This window comes from Mus musculus, chromosome 13 (assembly GCF_000001635.26).
Source record: "Mus musculus strain C57BL/6J chromosome 13, GRCm38.p6 C57BL/6J".
Lineage (NCBI taxonomy): Eukaryota > Metazoa > Chordata > Mammalia > Rodentia > Muridae > Mus > Mus musculus.
Genome location: NC_000079.6, coordinates 103,809,448 through 103,832,879, shown reverse-complemented (window position 1 = coordinate 103,832,879; position 23,432 = coordinate 103,809,448). Strand labels below are relative to the sequence as shown.

The window sequence follows — 23,432 nt, the reverse complement described above, 5'->3', positions numbered from 1 at the left end:
AAAATCCTGTAAAGTTCATCTTACTACATTGCTACATGGCCCAAATGTATAAAAAACACTCTTTCAGCCAGGCATGGCACCATGACACCTGTAACTGCAGCATGTGGGAGGCTGCAGGAACACCACCAGTTTGAAGCCAGCCTGTGCTACACAGTGAGACCTTGTTTCCCTGCCCACCCCCTCCCAAATACTTTTTTATTAAGACTCAGCACACACACACACACATATATATATGGATTTTATTTTTAAATTATAATTTCTTTACTTATTAATTATATGATAAATTTTAAATGCAGCTGAACATATCTAATCTATTATTTTTAAATTCCTTAAATATTTTTGAGAAAAAAAATGCATAAAATGTGATTACTACCTTCTATCCAGTAACTGACATTGTTACATTTCAGCTAATTTCTGTGAGCTGTAGCTACTTCATCTTTTCTCTTTGCTGTAACCCTATAGCACACTGTTGAGGCTATGTTCATTTTGTTGGGAATTTTAAATTTTCTTAAGCTGAGAGTAGGAGCATGGTTCTAATTTACAATAAACATGTATTGCACATGTAGAAATGGATTTTAGAAGGAAAAAGGTATTGTCAAAGGGGCTGTTTCAGAGACATGAGTAAGAATGAATGAAGTATTTATCAGTTTATTGAGATACAGGATGAACTCAAGAGACTTTTGAAGTAGAGTCGACATCCTTAGAATTTGTTTCTGTCTGAATATTCTTACAGTCACTGTAAATAAGGGGTTTGTGTAAGTGGCTGTTAGGAATTCCACTATTAGCAGATATAAAGGAGTGGTTTCTTATGTAGAGGAAGGTTTTATTTGGTGTAGTTTATAGTGTAAGTAGCTGTTCTCTCACTGTTGTGTTTGACATGAGTGTGTCTGGACTTCAGGAAATAGGAAGCAAGTAACACCTAGCTCATTATTGAGTGAGCTTTTTAGCTTTTCTGTTTCCTATTGCATAAAATATAAATTTAGAAATTTGATACACAGTTTTCCTAGAAAATATGACAGTAGTTTTGTAGTTGTGTCTTGAAATTCAAAAACTAATTCAGTGAATTAATGAAATAGAAAACTGGTGAGAACAGAAACGGGAACACTGGACACAAATCCATAGCTGACAAGATAGCTCTCTTTCCTAAGATACATAATGCTTATTTTAAGTGGAGCTGTCCTTGCTGTGTTAACATTTGCCATACCCCTGCCTCATAGAGTACTAAATGACTAATTAGTATGCTGGAGTATTAGGCCAGCTCACTGGTTAGGAAATATTTCTAGCAAATACCAAAATAGCATTGCTGTTACTGTAGGTCTTCTGTGTTCTTTCTAGACTGTATTCTTCAGATTTTGTGTTTTTGTTTTTCCTCTTCACCTCCATTCTATAGTTGACCTAGAACCAACCCCTGTTTCCACACCCAACTGCTAGTCTTTAAATGTTTATAAACTACATTTAGTGGGGTGTGTGTGTGTGTGTGTGTGTGTGTGTGTGTACATGTACAGTGGTCAGAGAAAAACTTAACAGGGATCACCACAACATGAGGAACACATTAAAGGATGTCAGCATTAGGAGGTTGAGAACCCCTGCTCTAGAACCTTGCTAACACTAAAGTATGTACTGAGCCCTGTCTTTGTGCTAGTAGATAACGTCAGCAGCATTGAACAGCAATCCTAGGACATTATGCTTAGCGTTCAATCAAGTTAACATGTTAAAATCAATACCTTAAAATCCACAAAATAAGGAGTAACAATTTTATAGGGTTTTTTCCTTTTACGATTCCTTATCTGTTCTTGATATTATCAACTTCAAATCTAAAGAAGTATGATTCCCAATTGTAGTAACAGTCCATTCCTTAAATGTGGTTTACCTAGTTTAGCCATCAAGCCCACATCTCCAGCTTCAGGGCATCTGACTCTTCCTCCTGGTCTCTGTGGACACCTGCATACATAGCTATACATACATATGTGCACATGTACAAACAAAAAATTGAAAATCTTTTTTAAAGTTGCATCTTAAAATTTAAAATATTTTTTTAAATGTGGAAAATAATTGGCTGAAGCATGTATGCTTAAATGTTGACATTATTCAACAAGAGAATTTCTGTAGAATGAAATAGAGCCTTCAGAAACTTGACTCAGAATTACTAATTGCTGGTAAATTAATCTAATAATAAAAAGTTGCTTATATACTACTGTATATACATATGTATAAATACATATCTGGGTATGTGTCCAGTTTCTATTTCTGACATGTATTAGGCATAAAAGAAATGACAGTATTTAATAAATAAAAGCAACTATATATTTACACTTCCTTTATTCTTGAACATCTGAATGGTTGTGATTATACGTGTTCTTCATGTATATGCTCGTTGTTATGTAGCCGTATGTACCAATTTCTCTCGGGCTCTGAAGTCCAGTGTTGCATGATGATATTTGTTCGGGCTGTGGGTGGGGTTACTTGTAAATAAATCTGTGTATATAACCTGTCTTGTGGATTTTGCATGCTGTACTAATCTCTGTAAATCTACCCTCTCTTTATTCAGAGTATGCTGTCAAGGTCCTTTAATTCCAATCTTACTGCTGTAAGCAGTTCTCACTATGGCAGCTCTAGGGATCTGCATGGCAGCCAGGGCAGCCTTGCCCTGAGTGTTGCAGACGGAAGAGGTTCTGGTGGGCACATTTTTCGAGTGAGTACCTGCAGTAGGCCAGTACTTTAGCACATGGACAAGAGAATTCAGATCGCCTTTTAACATTTCTAAGGGAAAATTTTCTGTGACTTAGAAATCTTTGTATTTTCTGAGTTCTTTATGACTTAGTTCTACAACTTCTGTCCCTGTTTCTTTGGTCATATGTTAATGATCTAGCCAGCTAGATTTATAAGTCTAGTAATAAGCACTATATGCACCAGGGTTTAATTATATTTCACAGAATATGATTAAATACGAGACTGGGGAAGTTATAAAAGTAACAGTGTAAAGGAAAAAATCCAAATACTTAGTTGAACACATTTCATCATGGTCCTTAGTGGTGAAAGATTTATTACTCTAGTGTAAATACAAGTCTGTCTTGGCTCAGTTAAGGACATAGAGAGGTAGCACAGCCCTAAATAAATCCTCTCTTAGGCTCTGAAAGCTCTTTATTCTCTACAACTTATTTTATTCTTTCTTGTGGGTAACTTTCACCTGGACTCTTTTGATCTAGGTTCTTTACTTTTTTGTTAGTCCCCCTCTGCCTTCATCCCTGGCTGTGTTCTGCTATGTCCCAGAGCAGGAACTGTGTCCCAGATTCAGTTTGTTGTGGCTGCTCTGAGCTGATATTGGTCTGTGTCCTGCCATTACCCATTACTTGGTCTCTTTGCTATTTAGCAACAGCAATCATTGGAGCATCTTAGGTTAAAAGGAGAAGAAAAGACTCAGTCAGCCTCAGATTTCAGCAGATCATGAATGGCATTCATAGTCACCTAGAACAATTGTTCTTTCCAAATTTGTTTTATGTTAACATTTTGCCTTTTATTTTTAAATAAATTTAAAGCCTATATGGCTTGAAGTTTAGCTTTTCACTTATGATCTGCATGCTGTTTTTCAAGAGTACATAAGCATAGCTGTCTATTTAGGCAGGAGTTTAAGTTTCAAGCTTTGAGCTCTGTTGATCATTATGTATTCTAGAAATATGTTACAGAAAGAGAAGAAAAATGAAATACTGGTAGTAGACAAAATTAGATCAAATCACACACAAAAAGTGCTTCACCAAGTATTGAACTAGCAACTGACTGGATATGATATAGGTCTGTTTCTTTTTTTTTTTTTTTTAAGATTACATTCCAAATCCTTAAAATTGTACATGTTCCATGGTATATTACAATGGAGTGTATTTTGAGTTATTTTTCAATATAAAATTGACATTTCTTTGCTGCTAGGAATATGCTATTTTGAAAGTTTAAAAAAGTAAAACATAGTGTGTTTTATTTTCTAAATTAGGTATGCTTAGCACTAGCTTAATGTAAATATTAATATTTTATTCACATATTTATAGTAATAAATATTCAAAGAGATTAACATTGAGCCTTTTTTTTTCCTTTAAGGTTATCATTAAGTTAAGCTATAATGAGTAAATATTTAGCATGTGAAGATATAAATTAATTTTTTAAGGAAATATTTATTTATTTATTTATTTATCTATATAAGTACACTGTTGCTATCTTAAGACATACCAGAAGAGGATATTGGATCCCATTATAGATAGTTGTGAGCCACCATATGGTTGCTGGGAATTGAACTCAGGATCTCTGCAAGGTCAGTGTGCTCTTAATTACTGAGCCATCTCTCCAGCCCCCATGAATTAATTTTTAAAGCATATCTATAAAACAGTGCATTTAAAATATTGAGCTAATGTTAATGTGGCAGAATTACAACACACCAAGTTTTATACAGTTAGCTTACTGGGATTGCACCTCATTGGAATTGAGGGTTCTGTGTAGAACCATGAGGTCAAAACAAAAGCGGTTCGTTTTCTTTTAATCAAAGACACTTTCCTTAGTGCTTAAAATTTGAGACAATTTAACCACTGACTATGTTTATTGATTAGAGATATTAACTTAGGAGTATAAATAAAAAGGACAAAATATGGTATATATTATGGTATAATTTTTCACATTACAGGAACAAATGTCTTGCTGTGTACCTTTGAAGAAAGTTAAAGGTGTAGCAGGCAGTGATGACTACAGCATCTGGTCTGAGTCTTTCTCATTCTGCAGTCCAGCAGTACCTCTCTCCTCCTCTCATGTGTCATCATTGTTTTGTTTCACATCTTAAAGTATATTATTTGTTTACTTTTTTCCTTCCTCATTTGAAGCATCCGCAGACATCCAGTCCAGGAGAGTGTTGCCAAGATGATAGATTCATGTCAGAAGAGCAGAACCACCCATCAGGTGCACTTAGTCACAGAGGTCTTCCAGACAGCCTGATGAAAGTAGGTGCTCACGCCAGAGAAACGAGCTTGCTGTGCTTTGCACTGTTGGGATGTAAAATCTCATGTGCTTCGACTAAAAATATTTTATGAGGCTTTCTTGCATTCATTATGTAGAATTTTAAATGATTCATAAATACAAGATGGAATTTGACTCTGCTGTTTCCCAGTTTGCTTTTTTTTTTGTGATATTTCACACTAGAGAATCATTTTATAGTTACATTGGTTTCTGTAGTTCCACCTGCTTATTTTAGTATTTATTTGATCAAGAAATTTTTAGTGTTCTTGATAATAAACCTACTTGGGAAGCTAGAAGATGACTTTATCTTAAATTCTGCATTCTAGGATCTTTTATTGTTAACTAAAAACATTTGAAAATCTTTAGGTATGATTAGAAACCGTCTTGAGACACATTTTTTATATAGTAGAGCAGGTGATTATTGTGGTTTTTAGTATTTGTAGATAAAAACTTACAGATAAATTCTTTTAACAATGTCAGAGGTAATTTTCATTCTCTCTCAGCCATTCTTTCTTGTTTAAACCAGTTATATACCTCTAGTGTAATGAGATACAACTATGAGTCATGTTTATTATCTAAAACTCTTAATTTGCTCTTGAAGGTAGCCATTTAGCCATACCATATATAAGCTAATACATGCATATTTATTTTATCCCTTTTCCTTTTAATTCAGAGTTATCATTCAGTTCCTCTTTCTTTTCAACATGCATCTTTATAACTTAGTTCTTAACTTTTTTTAATTTCATGAGACATTGGCTAAAGATAGCCTAATACATTTCTTATATTTAATGTTGATTAGACAAAACCAAATAGCCAGGTGTCAGCAGCTTCTAAGACTAGGATAGGCTTAGTGTAGTAAAAGCACATGTGCCTTAGCACTTGAAACCCAAGACTGGTGGAAGATCAAGAGTTTGAGGCCAGCATGGGTTTAAAGTCAGGGAGCAAGCAAGAAAGACAACTTAGTGGATGGGGCAGCTGTCCTCAAGTCTGACAGAATGAGTTCAGTGTCCAGAACCTACATGGTGGAAAGAGAGAGCAGACTCGTGACTTACATACGCCACGGCCATGCGTGCACCTACACATATTCAAATATACACACATAAAGAAGTCTTATTTACCAGCAGCAGCAACGCCAGGCTGTGGTGGCGCACACCTTTGGCAGCACTTGGGAGGCAGAGGCTGGCAGATTTCTGAGTTTGAGGCCAGCCTGGTCTACAGAGTGAGTTCCAGGACAGCCAGGGCTACACAGAGAAACCCTGTCTTGAAAAACAAAAACACAAAACAAAACAAAACAAAAAAAAAAAAAAACAACAACATCAGCAACAAAAAGATCTGTTCAGTTGTCTAGGGTGTGGAGTTGTAACTGGTACAGAGTATTTGCCTGGCATGAAGAAGGCCTTATCTTGGTTTTTGTCAAAGGAAGATAATGAAATCTGCATATGGAATAAATGATATAAACAGAAAAAAGTAGGGGCCCTGTAGATTTTTCTGTAAATAATAAAACAGTAGCACAGCCAGGTAGAGCACCTTTTCATAGATTTGTAGCTTTAAATCTACAGTTATCCAGTAACGAATAACTATAGTAGATCTTTTTCCAGACATATAAGCATAACTAGTACTTAACCCAACATAAGATTTTACACAGAATATTTTCATTTTTGTCCACTGTTATAAACTACTCATGTATTGTACTAGACTTGAGAATTAACTAAAATTTTAGTGTGACAGTGACAAAAAGTAGTCCTTTTATAATGTCTTCTTACTAAACAACAAACTTTTTTGTATTTTTAGCAAGATAAATTTCACAACATACAGTTCAAACTTCTAATTCTGGATCATTTTAAGGAAATTTGTTTTCTGTTACTTTCTTCTCCAAAAAACTTTCCTGTTAGCCAGCAAGGAAATTCTAAGTGATTAAATAATTGAAGCATTTATTTTCTCTTCTGTGTAAAAGTCTTTTTACATATGAACATTTATAATGTAGGCTTAATTTTTAGCTACATTCTTCATAGAATAGAATAAGCTATTTGCTACAAATCTAATCCTAAGTCTAAATCCAGGGTCAGTTTCTTAACACATGGGTGGTATAAAAGGTGGTTTCAGTCTGGTGGTGGGTTTTTATCCTCTTGTGGAAAATAAAGTGAAACATCAGTACTGAAGCCTTGGGTTTTTAATATTTCACAAAGGTAACATTTAGAGAGCTTGAAAATTCCTGATACCTGGCACGCATACATAAACAATAAATCACTTAATTCCTGTGTAGATAGCTGAATTGACTTGTTACTTCTGAAAAGGAAGAAATAAAGGTAGCAGATATATTCAAATTAAGAAAAAGCTGCACTCCTGAATTTTTTTTCCAGAGGAAAAACATAAAAAAAAAAAAAAAAAATCTACCTTTTTAGGTGAGCAGTGATGCTTAATCCCAGCATTAAGGAGGCAGAGGCAGGTGGCTCTCTGGGTTGGAGGCCAGCCTGGTCTACTGAGTGAGTTCCAGGACAGACAGGGAGAGAAACCTTATCTCGAAAGACAAACAAAATACACCTTTTGTGCATGTGTGTTATAGGCTAACAAGTTTAAAGGGTTTTTTTTAGTATATAAAAATTTGTTAAAAAAAAAAAACTTGTTTTATGTGTATCAATAGTTAAGGTTTTTTCAATATACTTGTTTCCTATTTTAACATTTGGTCAAAGTAACAATAGATTTATATCTAACAGAAAAGCATTTAAAATATAGATGAGGCCTTCATTTAAAAGTTTGTTGTTAGATTCAATCATTAAACATTCAAAAGACAGTAATAATTTTTCTTTTGGAAAAATAGTTTTTAAAAATATAATGGTTTGCAAGAATAAAGTGGTTTAATGGTTTAAAAGACTCTAGTGAGTATTGAATGATGTAGAATGTTAAAACGCTAGTGCTTTTGTATTAATCTAAGGAGAATATTAAGATAATTCATGTTTTTCTTAGATGCCTTTGAGTAATGGACAAATGGGCCAGCCTCTCAGGCCTCAGGCACATTATAGTCAAACCCATCACCCCCCTCAGGCATCTGTGGCAAGGCATCCCTCTAGAGAACAACTAATTGATTATTTGATGCTGAAAGTGGCCCACCAGCCTCCATATACACATCCCCATTGTTCTCCTAGACAAGGCCATGAACTGGCAAAGCAAGAGGTAAGACTCATCAAGACTGTTTGAAGTATGAAATTAAACTTTTCATATATCCTTATAGGTGAATAGCAATAACTCCATATAGAATTTTAACAGTAGTTTTTACCATTTTGTTTTATTTATAAAGTTTAGTTTTCTAAAGTATTAAACTTTGTAGTTTTTAACTTGGCTGTACAATCATGTAAAATAAGATTTAGTGTTGGGGTGTGGTTTTTGTTTTTGTTTTGTTTTGTTTTTTATTCTAAGGCTATTCCTTGTACAAAATAGATTGATGTTGCTCCCGTAGATTTTCTTCTAAGACTGTAAATAGTAGACCATTTAGTTTCCATTCTACACCAGAGTCTTGGCTCTTAATAGTCGGAAATTCAGCTATAGTCTCGAGACTGGGTTGAAGGTTTGGTCTTGAAGATGTATAGGTCATAATTTCATATGCCTTAGTGGTTTATTTATGAGATGATGGTGATGATGATAGCATTGAACCCTTCGATACTGGTCACATTTTGTTTTGACTGAGTCTTTGTAAACAGGAGCATCCTATAACAGAAAGTTAGCTTCTGTCACCCACAGTGTACAGCACCCTGAAGGCTGAAGCTAGAGAGTAGTATATCAAGGCCAGAGTGGATCATCAGACAGTACAGACTAGCTTAGGCTGTTTAGTGAGACCCTGTGTCAAAATATAAGCCAGCACTAAAGGGCCAGAGGCAGGAGGATCTCTGTGAGTTTAAGCCAACCTGGTCTACACAGCAGATTCTAGGTCATCCAGGACTGCATTGTGAGACCCTATCTCAAGAACATGATTCTGGATTCTCATTTTACAGTCGTTTATAAAAACTTCTGTCAGTTGATCTGACTTTGAAATCCTAACTCCCCTGAAGCATACAAACAGAGGGAATGAGGAGTTGATTTCTTCAATCCAGCTCTGAACGTCATAAGTACCTTATTATGACATATGGCAGTGACGGTATAGAATTTAGATGGTCTGTAAGTGAAAACTGATGGGAGGGAATATGTCTGTGTGTTCTGTAGGTATGCACCATGCCATTGAAATTCATGCTGGCTAAAAGTTAAAATAGGGCCAACATTAGTTGATTGATTAAGCTCATATAAGTCGTAAAGTTAGGAGCTACACTTTGTAATCCCACTGTGCCTTTAACTCACTAACTCATTAACATTAGTGCTGTTCTGTGTTGTCATGTCACCTCATCTGCCCAAATGTTTATTTTTCATGAATCCTTGAATATTCTGCTTGAATTTAATTCACCAGGATACAAATAGATAAATATAGTAATATTTCCTTTATGTTCATATTAAATCAGATTCGAGTAAGAGTAGAAAAGGATCCAGAACTTGGATTTAGCATATCAGGAGGTGTCGGCGGCAGAGGAAACCCTTTCAGACCTGATGATGATGTAAGTTGCTTTTTAATATGTCTTTGAACATTCATAAGGTGTCATTTATTAATCCCATAGTTATGTGAAAATGTAAATCTATATGGCTCTCATTCTTTTTATTTCCTTTGGTTTTTGAAATTTGATGATTCCATGTTGTCTGAAGCAAAGAATTTAACCAAAAATGTGAATATTGATGATATTACCAAGTTATTTCTAGTTTTGTTATCGCTCTCCAAAAAGCCATAGAAGTGATACTGCTACATTGATAGTCAGAAGCAGAAATTATTTTGACCTGTCAGAGAGTTACTCTGAAAAGTCAAGGAGACAGTTTCCACGATATTCACATATTAGCATGTGTTGAAGAAAAGGTTTTCCTTGTTATTGATTCATGATTTCAGTTTGTATTTTGGCAATAAATAATTATTTTTTGTTATTGTTCATTAAAGGGTATATTTGTAACAAGGGTACAACCTGAAGGACCAGCATCAAAATTACTACAGCCAGGAGATAAAATTATTCAGGTAATTAAGTCAACCACCTTTTTATTATTTTTTCATTTTATTTTTCAATAATTTTATTTTACAATACTTACTAGTGTTTATATACTTTTTATTTTTAAATAGTCCTACCTTATACATTGAAAATCATGATTATATGTTTGATATGTCATTTTAAGTTTAGAAATGTTAATGTTTACTGATTTAGAGGATCTGCTTGGTGGTGAGTTAATCAGTACATCAAAGAGTAAAATTTCAAAATTTAAGAAACTTTTTTTCATTTGCACTTTTTTCCTTTGTTCCTTCAGTCACTTGTTTTACATGAGCTAAAGCTACTTCCTCCCTCCCACTCTACCTTTGTTAGTTCCGATAGCAACAGGAAGTAACCTTCAAACCAAAAATGATGGAAACATTAGAGTTTAATAACTGAAAGTAGAGATTTCAGAATGAATTCTGCTCAACCCTTCTTAAATGTTAACTTAGTGCCTGTATCAGCAGTACATAGAATAAAATTGAAGTGATTCAAACAATGACATGCAAATTCATGTTACCATAATTTTTTAATTTTTAATTTTTAAATAATTTTCTAACTCCAAAAACTCACAAGAACCATGTAACAAGGTGACTGTAGCCAGGCAGTGGTGGTGCACTCCTTTAATCCCAGCACTTGGGAGGCAGAGGCAGGCGGATTTCTGAGTTCAAGGCCAGCCTGGTCTACAAAGTGAGTTCCAGGACAGCCAGGACTACACAGAGAAACCCTGTCTTGGGAGGGGAAAAAAAAGTGATTGTGTTTTGTTTGCCATACTCATCTGTAGTATCCACAATTATTTTCTAACACACACACACATGGTGGGGAGAGAGGAGCGATTATTCTGATGGAATTCTGTGGTTGTAGAATAAGAGCTCAATAAATAACAGCTAGCTGACCAGCAGAAAAGAGCGACAACACTATGTTCTTCTCAAAGCAGTTTATTCAGGAACCTTTCAACATCATGCATGAATCTCTCTCCAGAAATCAATCTCTCCAGGAAAAAACAACAACCACCCTGCCCCCAATCGCAATCCCTTATATATTCTCTCAACCACGCCCCATCAGCCCAGTCCACGTAACAGCAGTCCATTGGCCAGAATCATCACTTGTCATATGGTCCGATCTTGGATCGTGGTGCACCTGTGCAGTTCTCACGATGGATGCAGCTTATTTTCAGGTGTATGAGGAAGTCAGGTGGAAGTCATAAGACTTGGCTGCAGTCCCGGGCACCATCTTGGGACTGCTGCCACACCCGCTCCTCACAGACATTGCCTTCAGGTACCCTCGCAGTTTGGTAAGGCTGGGTGTACCTTAACACACACACACAGCACCTTGTCTGATCCTGTCTTAGACAAGTACTTCCCAACATCTGATCACTGTACTAGGATTACCTAAGGGGCTGAGTAGGAGGCTCATTGGCTAAGAGTCCTGGCTGTTCTTCCAGAGGATGCAGGGTGGGTTCCCAGAAACAGCCATCAGTGTCAGGGCATCTGATACCCTCTTCTGGCCTCCTTGGGTACCAGAAATCTAGACATTGCCTTTAGTTACCCTCACAGTTTGGTAAGCCTGACACATTTGAAGGCAGAATCCCCATACATATATAAAATACAAGCTCCTGGGTTCTTCAGAGATTGTATTTCCATATGTATACACTGTAGAGACCATTAGTCTATTTGTGGTTTTGTTTTGTTTTTTTTTTTTTTGCATATGTATGTGTAAAGATATGTGCTGCACTTCATGAGTGTAGAGGTCAGAGAACAACTTGAAGGAGTCCGTTTTCTCCTTCTTTGATGGTGGTCCCCAGAATGAAACTCAAGGCTTTCTACGTGCAATTAAGTGGCCTTACTCTGAGCCACTTCATCAGCCAATGTGTTCTTTTAAATTGCTAGAATAGTTCTTTTTTTCTGACAGGTTTATGAACTATCAGAAAATGACATCTAGAATTACAAATACATTTCTAAAATTTTTCTTAAAAGTTTTTTTCCTCTTTCTTCTAGGCTAATGGCTACAGTTTTATCAACATTGAACATGGGCAAGCGGTGTCCTTGTTAAAAACTTTCCATAATGCAGTAGATCTCATCATTGTACGAGAAGTTTCTTCATAAGCACTATAGACAAAAACAATGGGGGAAGATAGCAAGATTTATGGAAGACACTTGCAAGGGAAATGACTATTTTGCTTATTTTTATATATAAAGAAGAACTCAAACTGTTGGTTTGAAACTTGTACATTACTGAAATAATGGACCTTGTGGTTAGAGGGAAGAACCACTGTACAGAAGATGAAAAAGACTGTTGGATTCAAATCAGATAAAATTTGTTGTTAGGTTTTTTAACTTAGCAAATCAAGGCTACAAAAACAAAATTAAGTTGTTTTTGTATAGATTGTAGGTTTATTTTTGGATTTCATACACATGACTGACTGTATGCAAGGCAATAGTTAGCCTTGATGTAGCCCCGAGACAGATGGCAGAGCTGTCTATCTCATAGCTTTTGTGTCCTTACTTTTATCCAACTGGTATTCCTGTTTTTCCTTGTGGGTAAGAGATTTGAAGTGTTGGCTTTGCTATGTGCATACTGAGGAGTGGGTAGATGAAGTTGATGCTGGTGGGTTCACTTTTCAAGGCCAGATTAAAGCATTATTTCCTATAAAAATCTGAGGCAAATGGTGAAAAAAAAAGTTATCTGATAATGTATTTTTATTAATAGAATAATGCAATAACGTATGTAACGTCTTTTTAAAAGACAATAATTGCATTTTATGAGCTCTACAAGATCAAGTCTTGTCATAGCTGTTGACTATACATTTGCTACTGGTGATTCAATTTTTAATATTTTTAGTTACTGAAGTTTTTAACTCTAATGTAGATGCATGTCCACGCATTTCTCATACTATGAAGTCCCGATACTTTTTTCTTTGATAAATGGTGGTACTTGCAACCTAATTTTTATAATTAGCGCTCCATCATAATCTAATTTATAATTTTTGTTTTAAGAAGCAAATGAAACTAAAAAGCCAGTTTTAAGTTTTGTGTGTCGCCCATAATACAAAATGTCAGAAGGTTTTAGAAAGCCTCTTGGTTTTGTTGGCCTGGTGTTGCCTTGGTAAAGTGAGAGGAAATGTGAGTGTGCATGGAGCTAGGAAACCAAAGCAAGTCTGTGAGACTGGCACAGCGATGGGGAAGTGCTGCAGAGAGTGCAGAGCCCAGGGGGTCCCCGAGGCCTGCCAGAGTGTAAAGTGTTCAGATAAAGGGCTGTTCTACAGATAACATTCAATGTGAACTCCACACTTCAGAGTCTTTAAAGGGTTTCTAAATGGACCGGTGTGATAGCGCTTTACCACCAATTGCCTTTGTTCCTTGTTACTGTAACAAGTATTGATGATAGAAGTTTATTAATTTTGTTTATCCAAACCATTAATTTTATTTGCTTTCATTCTGTATAATGAAATTTGGGTAACATGCAGTGGTAAGAAGTAATGCATGGCTATTTGGACTGAGAAAAGTGCCATAGGAGACCAGCAACTGTTTTTAGTTGAGGCTAGTCTGAAAACTTATTAAAGCAATACTCAGTTCTTTAATTCATTTTTTTTAATTTCCAAGAAGCATAATTTGGGTATTTTTAATGTTTTATGCTCTTTTCTTCAACTTTGATTAGTTGAGATTCTTATAGGACTAGCTAAAGCACCACCTACATTATTTTTACACAATGAGTTGGACTCATTTCCATTTCTAGTCAAAATAGTCAGCACTTTTAAAAATATTTGAATTTAAATATTGCACTTCTTTCAAGCTGTTATCAATTGGGTATTGTACTGTATAGTTTTAATAATTTTGATTGAAACCCTTTAACAACTCTTTGTAAATTTTAACTCATTTTTAGTTGATTTTCAGTACTATTTACATAGGAATTGATTTTTATGAATATAGTAGAAGAGATGTGCTGTATTTTGATAAAATTCACTTGTATGTGTTGTAATCTCTTAAACAAAGAATGACAAACAGCTTCTTTAATGCGAGTCTTGGTGTTGCCTTTATTCTTACTTCATGTTGGTGCTGCAAGGTAGTCACATTCTCCCTTTACTGGCCCCACATTTTCACAGTCACTTTAATTAGGAATAATTAAGACACATATAACTGCACAATTCTCAGTGATCTTAACTTGCATCGCTGATTATAATTTTATAGAAGGAATTAGGCTTCACAGAGTCGGCTTTGGTGATCCCCTCTGCATGGTCCATTGAGATAACCACGCGTGCAGCAGATGTGTGCTAGAATTCTGGCCCACTGTAGTTCAGTTTAGGGTTTGGAGTATTCTTGAAAGTCAGGTAAGAAACTTTGCTGTCCACATTTGGAATAACATAGAATAAAAGTAAAATTTAAATAGTAAAATGCTGTACTTAACACCCCAAGTTTTCTTACAGAATATTAGAGGGTGGAAATTAAAATTTCTTTGTGAGAATTTTGCTAACAATATTATAGTTTGAATGGTAATCTGTACCTTTTGATGAAATGCAGAAGCCATTTTTAACTTACATTGTTTACTAAATTGTAATAAGACCATCCTCAAAACTGATTTTAGCACCACTGTGTAGCAGGTTTTCAAAACCAGCTCCATCTTGTTTGTAGTAACTGTTTAAATGTCACTGAGGGGCTCAGGAGATGCTCAGTCAGGAAGGTGCTTTCCACATAAGCATGAGAGCCTAGGACTCACATGCAAAGTCCATGCAAAACAGCACCTGTATCCCCAGCGCTGAGGAGGAAGACCAGCCACAGAATCTGAACTGCAAGTTCAGTGAGAGACCCTGTCTAAAAAAGGAAAAAATAAATAAAAGGTGGAAACCTATTGAGAAGACGCCCGCTCTCCTCCTCTGCCCTAAACATAGTGTCCATACACACTGGCATACATAAACATGTACACGTACAGCATTACATTCTAGTGTTGGGGGGGTTAGTTTATTCTTACCTTGTATGTATTGGTGCTTTGCCTACATGTATGTCTGTGTAAGGGTGCCAGATCCCCTGGAAGTGGAGTTACAGATGGTTATGTGTAGTAATAGAAATTAAAATCCCTGCCCGAAGCTTCTACCCCACCTTTGGTTATTGAGTTCCGGATGAAAGACACACTGGCAGCCTTTATCTTTTCAATAAGCCTTAAGCTGCACAATGGCTGGGCAGCTGCCTGCCCTCCTTGCTGTTAGTGTCCACTTCCCTATTGATAACCCTCTTGATAACTATTATTACTCACTGTGTACTATCTGTTCCACCTGGGCTGCTCTTACCTCCAGGAGGGCAGCCCTCAGGACCACACTCTTCTGGCTCAGCTGACCCATGGCAGTTTCTCCTTTCTCCTCTCCTGCATGTTCCTCTCTCTCCTCTCAAGCCCACAAAATCTACATGTGGACTCTTTTAAAGTTGTAAAGATAAAGTTGCAAGCGTTACCTATAGGTGTTAAATACTGATTTATCTTTTGGGATAGGGATACTTGAGACAAGTTTTTGCTGTGTAGCACAGGAAGTATTCAGACTCACTGTGTAGCTAGAACTCTGGATCCCCCTGCCTCGGCTGCCCTAGTTACATTACAGGCTTGTAGCTCAGTGCCTGGATTTTTTTACTTAAGACATTACAAACATTTCCCAGTCCACAGTTGTTGATAGTATTTTATACGTTTTTTTGGTTTTTTAAAAAAAGATTTAGTGTGTATATGATCAAATCTCATTCATGCTTCATTATTCTTAGTAAAGTCTTCATGCCCGAGTCACAAAGCTCTTCTTCCATGTTTACCTCTGTTAGCCATGTAGATTTGGTTTTCTTTGTGGTTTAGACCCTTAGTCCATCTCTCTTGAGCTTATCCTTGACCGTTGTGTTGGGTGGAGATCCACCTACATGGTCTCCCTGGTAAAAGCCCACTTTTTAAGTTTTTAATTTTATGTGTGTGGGTGTTTACCTGTACACTTGCCAGTGTACTACATGTATGCAGTGCCCATAAAGACAGAATGGGGCATTGATCTCCTGTCACTATAGTTACAGATGGTTGTAAGCCTCCATGTAAATACTGTGAATTGAGCCCAAACCTTGTGGCCGAGCAAGAGCAATTAGTGCTCTTGACCAAAGAGCCATCTCTCCAGCCCCAGCCCACTTTCTTACTATGTACAATGTAAACTCTCCACATCCCACCTACCTGTATGTACAGGACTCTATGAGCATCTGCCTTATATTGGCCCAGCAAAGTTGTTAAGTTTATAATGAATCCCTGTGGTCTGTATTCCATTCCTAACTGACTTTAGTGCTTGCTTTCATGTCTGACGTAACACCTGCATGTATCTTAATATTTTATACTAGCATTTCTCCTCAAGCCTCAGCATCCATCAGAGTCTCCTGCAAGGTGTGCAAGGATTTACATTCATAGCAAATTCTCAGGCGCTACTGATGCCTACAGTCTGGGGATACCAAACTTCACTGCCTTAAGGATAATTGATCTTTGCTCCTGTTTTTTGCTCCCCCCCCACCTCTTGCAAATTTTATGGTAAGTTTTTGACATTTCATTTTCTAGTTATGACCAGTAATGGCTAAAATCAGGCGGACTATGAGAGGATGACTTTGGTAGCAGTGAGCATAGGGCGGTGAAGAAGAGCGATGCTGAGGGGCTGAGGGGGAGGGGGAGAGGGGGAGGGGCTGAGGGGGAGAGGGATGAACTACAGCCATCCCAGGTTACGCCCTTGAAGTGTCCTGAGCTGAGGAGCAGAAAGGAGGACCTAGGCAGAAACTTCAAAAGTGACCTTTGTTAAGAATTTTGTGTTTTTGGCATACCTTCACTTCTTGGTTGTCCTATAAAAGTCCCTTAAGTTCTACCCCTATAAAATGTTGACACTGCAGTTACATCACTAAAAACCATTTCTAGAGAAGAAGCACTAGCTCTCTATTCTGATGGTTTTAAACCGTCTTTCTGCATAGCCATTGCGGGCACTGACTCACTGCTGCTCTGCCTCAGCCTCCTGACTACTGAGATTACAGGCGTGTACTGCTGTGCCCAGCACTGCCGTGCCCAGCTGTTTGCATTTTAAGTTTTATGTGTTCAGGAAAATGACTAGATATAAATAGCTTTTGTTTTTGAGAGAAGGACTCTCTTTAACCCAGGTTGTCTGGAACCTTAGTATCTTTTTTATTATTATTATTAGATATTTTCTTTATTTACATTTCAAATGCTATCTATCTATCTATCCCCTTTCCTAGTTTTCCCCTATCCCTTCCCTCCTCCCTCTGCTCCCCAGCCCACCCATTCCTGTTTCCTGGCCCTGGCATTCCCCTATACTGGGGCATAGAACCTTCACAGGACCAAGGGCCTCTCCTCCCATTGGTGACCAACTAGGCCATCCTCTGCTATATATATAGCTAGAGCCACAAGTCCCACCATGTGTTTTCTTTGATTGGTGGTATAGTTCCAAGGAGCTCTGGGGAGGGGGGGATACTGCTTAGTTCATATTGATGGAACCTCAGTATCTTGCCCAGACTGACTATGAGCTCACAGCAGTTCTCCTGTCTCAGGATGCTCTTCCAATAAACCTGATGGGGAGTGTCAGTTAGATAAGATAAAAGTCAGAAGCGGTCAGGTTTGAGAGCCATCACAGCATGTAACTGGTTTCTATTAAACAAGTAAACCAGTGAGTCAATAGTGCTGACTATTTTTTTCTTCCTGAGATTATTTTTAATTTTTGCATTATTTTTTTGTTCATGTAGATGACGTGGCAAGGTTATACAGATCAAAATACTCCTGGCAGGAGTCCATTCTCCTTCCACATGTGAGCTCTGTGTATTGAATTCATGTTATCTAGGCAACAAGTGTCTTTACTCACTGAGCCATCTTGGCAACCCAATAATTACTTCTAAATATATTTTTAAATATAATTAACTTAATAGGAAATGAAGTAGGGAAGAATACAGGCTCATGAAACTCACTAGTTGGAATTTATTCCATCTTCCAGAAGAATTAAGAGGAAGCCGAGATCCTATTTGAAGGAAAAAACGAAACTCCACATAATCTTAGGATAAGAATGTATACCTGAATGTAGAAAGTTCAAATTGTGCCAACTAAAACAGTCTAGAGTGGCCAGTGCTGAGGTATACCATAATAAGGAATTACAGAGAGATGAAGTCTGCTGGCATACACTTGCTAGGATGCAGAGGCTGAGTCCAATCTCTAGCCCCTCAAAAAACAGTATGGTGGCACATGAGGATCAGGAATTAAAGTTATTAGGTATTAACCTAGCAAATTGGAAGTTCAGCCTGGGTTACATAAGAGTCTGTCACCAAAATGATGGTGATGAGAAAACTAAGCCACTATAGCTAGGCATGGTGGTACCCAGCCTTAATCTCAGCACTTGGGGAGGCAACTGCAGGCGAATTTCTGAATTTGAGGCCTGCCTGGTCTACGGAAATCCAGAAGCCAAGGAATTTCATTTTGAAACCCTGTATCAAAAATGAAAAGGGAAAAAATGAATCATTATGTACAAAGCACCTGCTATTATATTATCAGATTTCTCAGTGGAAACCTAGGCTAGAAGAGAGAGCGTGAGAGCTAATATAGCCCTATCATCCAGGAAGACAGTATCTAGAAAACTTCCTCGAAAATGAAGTTGAAATTGAAGTTTCCCCAGATAACTGAAAGGTCAAGTATTTCATTCCTAAACCTATCCTCCAAGGAATGCTAAGCAGAGTTCTGAAGAGTTCTTCAAACTAAAGCAAAAGAGTCCTAAACAGCAATACAGAACCAGATTAAACTGCTGAACTCAGGATAGGGACGTACACAGGTAAACACAGTCTTGTGTAGTAATATAGGCATGTAACTCACTCTTAAATGAGGCAAAGGATTTTAAAACAAAGTAAATATAAGGCTATCTTAAATGTATATGTAATGCACTTAATGTCTAACAAAACATTTAAGTGGCAGAGATAAACAGGAATATACAAAGTAGATTGCAATAACTTTAAGATGTTTATGTAAATGCAGTGATAACTACAAAGATGACAACAGTGCAGATGGGAAATGATTAGGGAGTCCACACATTTCACACACACAAAAGGCAGCCAAGAGCAAAGCTGCAACTCAAAAACGCCAAACTGATGCACCCTTCCCTGCTGCAGTGACTTCACTGTAACTCAATCAGATACCAAGAAGAATGGATAATTGCTGAATTTATATTTTTAAAACAAGATAAAACTACATGTTGTCTGCAAGAGGCTTGAGACCTTCGTGTGTACATGGACTGAAAATGAAATAGAAAGAGACAAACCATATAAACCGAAGCGTCAGTACAAAGTCAAGCCAGGCATAGTGGTCTGGTCCTACAGCCCCAGGATGCTCAGAACACTGAGGCAGGAGAGTTAGGGCAGCAAAGCAGTATTTTAGGAAGCAAGAGAAGGAGAAAAGATGAGAATGAACAGTAGAGGAGCGGGAAGAATAGATTAAGATAACTGTTGTAAGAAACAGATGTAATGATAAAGGTGTTAGTCACTAGAAAAGTACATGTTATGAATGTGTACACATACACATACGAGAGCTTCCAGATAGAAAACAAGCATGTACAGAAATGTAAGAAATAGCAAAACAGTAGGAGCATTGCAGTTTTCATTGCCAGTGAGGAAACATGATGAGTGAGGAAAAAGAACGTGAACATGTGTACCGCTTGAACTTAAATTACATATATAAAGCAATCCACTTCAGAATAGTTGAGAATATATTATTCTTAAGAAGTTGAGTACTTGATGTAGCTACTTTTCTATTGCTGTGAAGAAACAAAAGAGAGCATTTAATTGTGGGTGTGCTTATAGCAAGAGTCAGCCCATGACCGTGGCAGGGAGCATGACACTAGAGCAGTTGCTGAGAGCACACATGTTGACACAGCAGCCATGAGGCAGAGAGTGCTAACTGGAAAAGATGTGGGCAGTGAGTGACACCTCCAACAAGGCCCACCATACTCACCCTTCCCAAACAGCTCCACCAGCTGGGAACCAGGCATTCCTGTGGCCATCCTCGATCAAACCGTAACAAAGCCAGGTCAGTAAGATGGGTACCATTGCAAATACCTTCAGTGACTACAATAAGATGAAGCAAAAAATAACTGAAGTAAACTGGAAAAAAATCTACAAACACATAAAATGCACAGAAATGCACAAGAATGCACGCACTTGTACACCAGTGCATTAGTCTTAAGGGATACAACAAAACCGGACTTCAGGAAAATGTATAGCATTCGGTGTTTGTGCTTAGGCAGAAATAACTGTAATTTAGAGATCTAAAACCCAATATTAGGAAGTGCTAAAGATTAGAGCAAATATAAATAAAAAGTTAAATTTCCAAAGCATTTACTTACTTGAAAGTCAAAACTGACAAACTTTCAAATATAGTAAGTAAAAATTAACAAAAGAGACATTGCAGCAGACCACATAAAGGAAAAGAAATATATATGTGAAACACTTCAGTAAATAAAAATGTCTTTCAACGAAGACCAAAGTGTGGACACTTTGCCCCTTCTTAGAATTGGGAACAGAACACCCATGGAAGGAGTTACAGAGACAAAGTTTGGAGCTGAGACGAAAGGATGGACCATCTAGAGACTGCCATATCTGGGGATCCATCCCATAATCAGCTTCCAAACGCTGACACCATTGCATACACTAGCAAGATTTTGCTGAAAGGACCCTAATATAGCTGTCTCTTGTGAGACTATGCTGGGGCCTGGCAAACACAGAAGTGGATGCTCACAGTCAGCTATTGGATGGATCACAGGGCCCCCAATGGAGGAGCTAGAGAAAGTTCCCAAGGAGCTGAAGGGATCTGCAATCCTATAGGTGGAAAAACAATATGGACTAACCAATAATCCCCCAGAGCTCATGTCTCTAGCTGCATATGAATCAGAAGATGGCCTAGTCAGCCATCAGTGGAAAGAGAGGCCCATTGGTCGTGCAAACTTTATATGCCTCAATACAGGGGAATGCCAGGACCAAGAAGTAGGAGTGGGTGGGTGGGGGAGCGTGTGGGGGACTTTTGGGATAGCACTGGAAATGTAAAAGAAATAAATACCCAATAAAAATAAAATAAAAAAATAAAAATGTCTTTCTAGGTTATCGCAGTGTTGCCCGGTGAACTCTTGCCTCTGCCTCCTGAGTGCTGGGTCTGAAGGTGTGGGCCACTATTTAGACTTGGCTAAAAAAAAAAAAAAAAAAAAAAAAAAAAAAAAAAAAATCTCAATAGACTTGTTATTGGTAAAGAGATTGAATCAATAATCAAAAACCTAACAACAAAAGGTCTAGAAATCCACATTGTATCTATCCCTGAAATCTTTAAACATTAAAAGGACAATTAACATCAGTCCTTCTAAAACTGTTGTGAAAATTAGAGAAGAGAAAGCCTGAGAGATGGCTTAGCCTGACACCAAACCTGATGGCCTGAGTTCACTCCCTGGGAGTCACACAGCGGAAGAAGAGAGCTAATTCCTACAAGATGTCCTCAGATCTTCATGTAAGCACCGTGACACATTTTAGTATGTGTGCATGTGTGCACACACAGACCCCTTTAACAATTAAAGCTGGGATCACCATGTATATATAATTCCAGCACTCTAGAGGCAGAAGCCAGCCTAGTCTACATAGCAGGTTCCAGGCTAGCCAGGGCTACAGAAAGAGCTTGTCTACAAGGAAAACTAAGAAGACAGAATACTTTCAAACACAATGAGGCTAGATTACACTTATATCAAAACTAGGCAAAGATAGCATAGAGCCATAGACCAATATCCTTGATACAAAAATCCTAACTAAAAGAGGGAGCAGAACAAATGTCAGGGCAAGAGCAAGGAAGTGGAGTGCTGTTGTATTCTGACTTCTGGGCATTCCACGGCCATTCCACTTTTGAGTCTCAGCATCTGTAATTACTTCTATCCACAATTCTGTAAATAACCCCTCTGTCATGCTCTTGTAGCCAGCTAATGAAACTCATTGGGTGACACACACAATCCCAAATATTCTAACAAGCCAAATTCAACCTTACACTAAAGAATTATTCGCCCCAATGAATACCTAAAATTCAGCATACAAAATCAAAGAATAAAGAGACTGTACATTATTTTTTTTAAAAAAAGCCATTAAATCAACACAGACAGGAACAAAGTTTTATACCTTCATGTCATTAAAACAACAATAACACACAAATAAATGTTGCTGGGTTCAGCAGCTAAGATCATCTGCTGTGCAAACATGACAACCACGTTAGAGTCCCCAGCATCTGTGTAAGAGAAGCACCAGGCATGGCCAGTCTTGTATAACCCCAGTACTGGGTATGGAGATGGGAGCTTACTGGCCAGCCATGCTAGCCAAAACTGAGCTCCAGGTTCAGTGAGCTCCTGTCTCAGGAGAGTAAGTCTGAGAACAATAGAGGGGGTGCCTGGTACCCTCTTACCTACACACACATGTCCCTTCTCAACAAGGAAGAAAACTATATGAAAATCCCACAGGTAATACTGTGTTCAATGATGGAAGGCTGAGGGCTTTTTATCTAAGATTAGAGAAAAGGACACTCATTTTTGTCACTGATAAATAATACTGAAATTTAAACCACAACAACAACAAAAAAAAAGACATCCACATTGGAACAGGGGAGGATATATCTGTTTACTCTAACGTTAGCACAAGCAACAAAATGAAAAAATAGGACCAGGGAGTCACATTCATTGTATAGACCAGACCATGTAAGAGAACTACCAGCAAAGGGAAAAGACAACCTCAGAGGTCAATATTCAGAATATATAAAGAATATCTACCACTGAACAAAATGACTTGGATAGACATTTCTCCGAAGGCTGTATAAATGTCCAGTAAGCACAGGAAAGATGTCAGCACCAGTAATTATCAAGGAAATGCAATAAATCTACAGTGAGTTAACTGTCCTGATAACCTGTCAGAAGAACAGAAAATAATGTAAGGATACAGAGAAGGTAGAATTCTGATATGCTGTTGGCAAAATGTCAAATGATACGACCATTATGGAAAACAGTGTGAAGACTTAAAAAACAAAAATAAAGTAAACTTTCGCCGGGCAGTGGTGGCGCATACCTTTAATCCCAGCACTTGGGAGGCAGAGGCAGGCCAGACTGGTCTACAGAGTGAGTTCCAGGACAGCCAGAGCTATACAGAGAAAACCTGTCTCAAAAAACAAAAACAAAAAACAAACAAGGGTAAACTTTCCAGGCCCGATGGTTGTCTCAGTCTTCTGTTGCTGTAACAAAACCTTGTGACCAAGGCCACTGTATTAGTCAGTGTTCTCTAGAGTCACAGAACTTATGGATAGTCTCTAGATAGTAAAGGA

General features: G+C 37.5%; 1 protein-coding gene across 4 annotated transcripts in view; it reads left to right on the top strand.

The window, feature by feature from the left end:
* Erbin (Erbb2 interacting protein) overlaps positions 1-14,094 on the top strand; it is a 101,801-nt gene extending 87,707 nt beyond the window's left edge. The window contains exons 22-27 of one of the 4 annotated variants that reach the window (NM_001005868.2): positions 2,549-2,692; positions 4,857-4,973; positions 7,954-8,160; positions 9,474-9,566; positions 9,995-10,069; positions 12,074-14,094. In NM_001005868.2, coding sequence (NP_001005868.1) covers positions 2,549-2,692; positions 4,857-4,973; positions 7,954-8,160; positions 9,474-9,566; positions 9,995-10,069; positions 12,074-12,181 — 744 coding nt within the window. In that variant the 3' untranslated portion in view covers positions 12,182-14,094. The remainder of the gene's footprint in view (positions 1-2,548; positions 2,693-4,856; positions 4,974-7,953; positions 8,161-9,473; positions 9,567-9,994; positions 10,070-12,073) is intronic. The other 3 variants (NM_001289473.1, NM_001289475.1, NM_001289474.1) reach the window with 3 other exon arrangements.
* Positions 14,095-23,432: the final 9,338 nt, after the last annotated feature.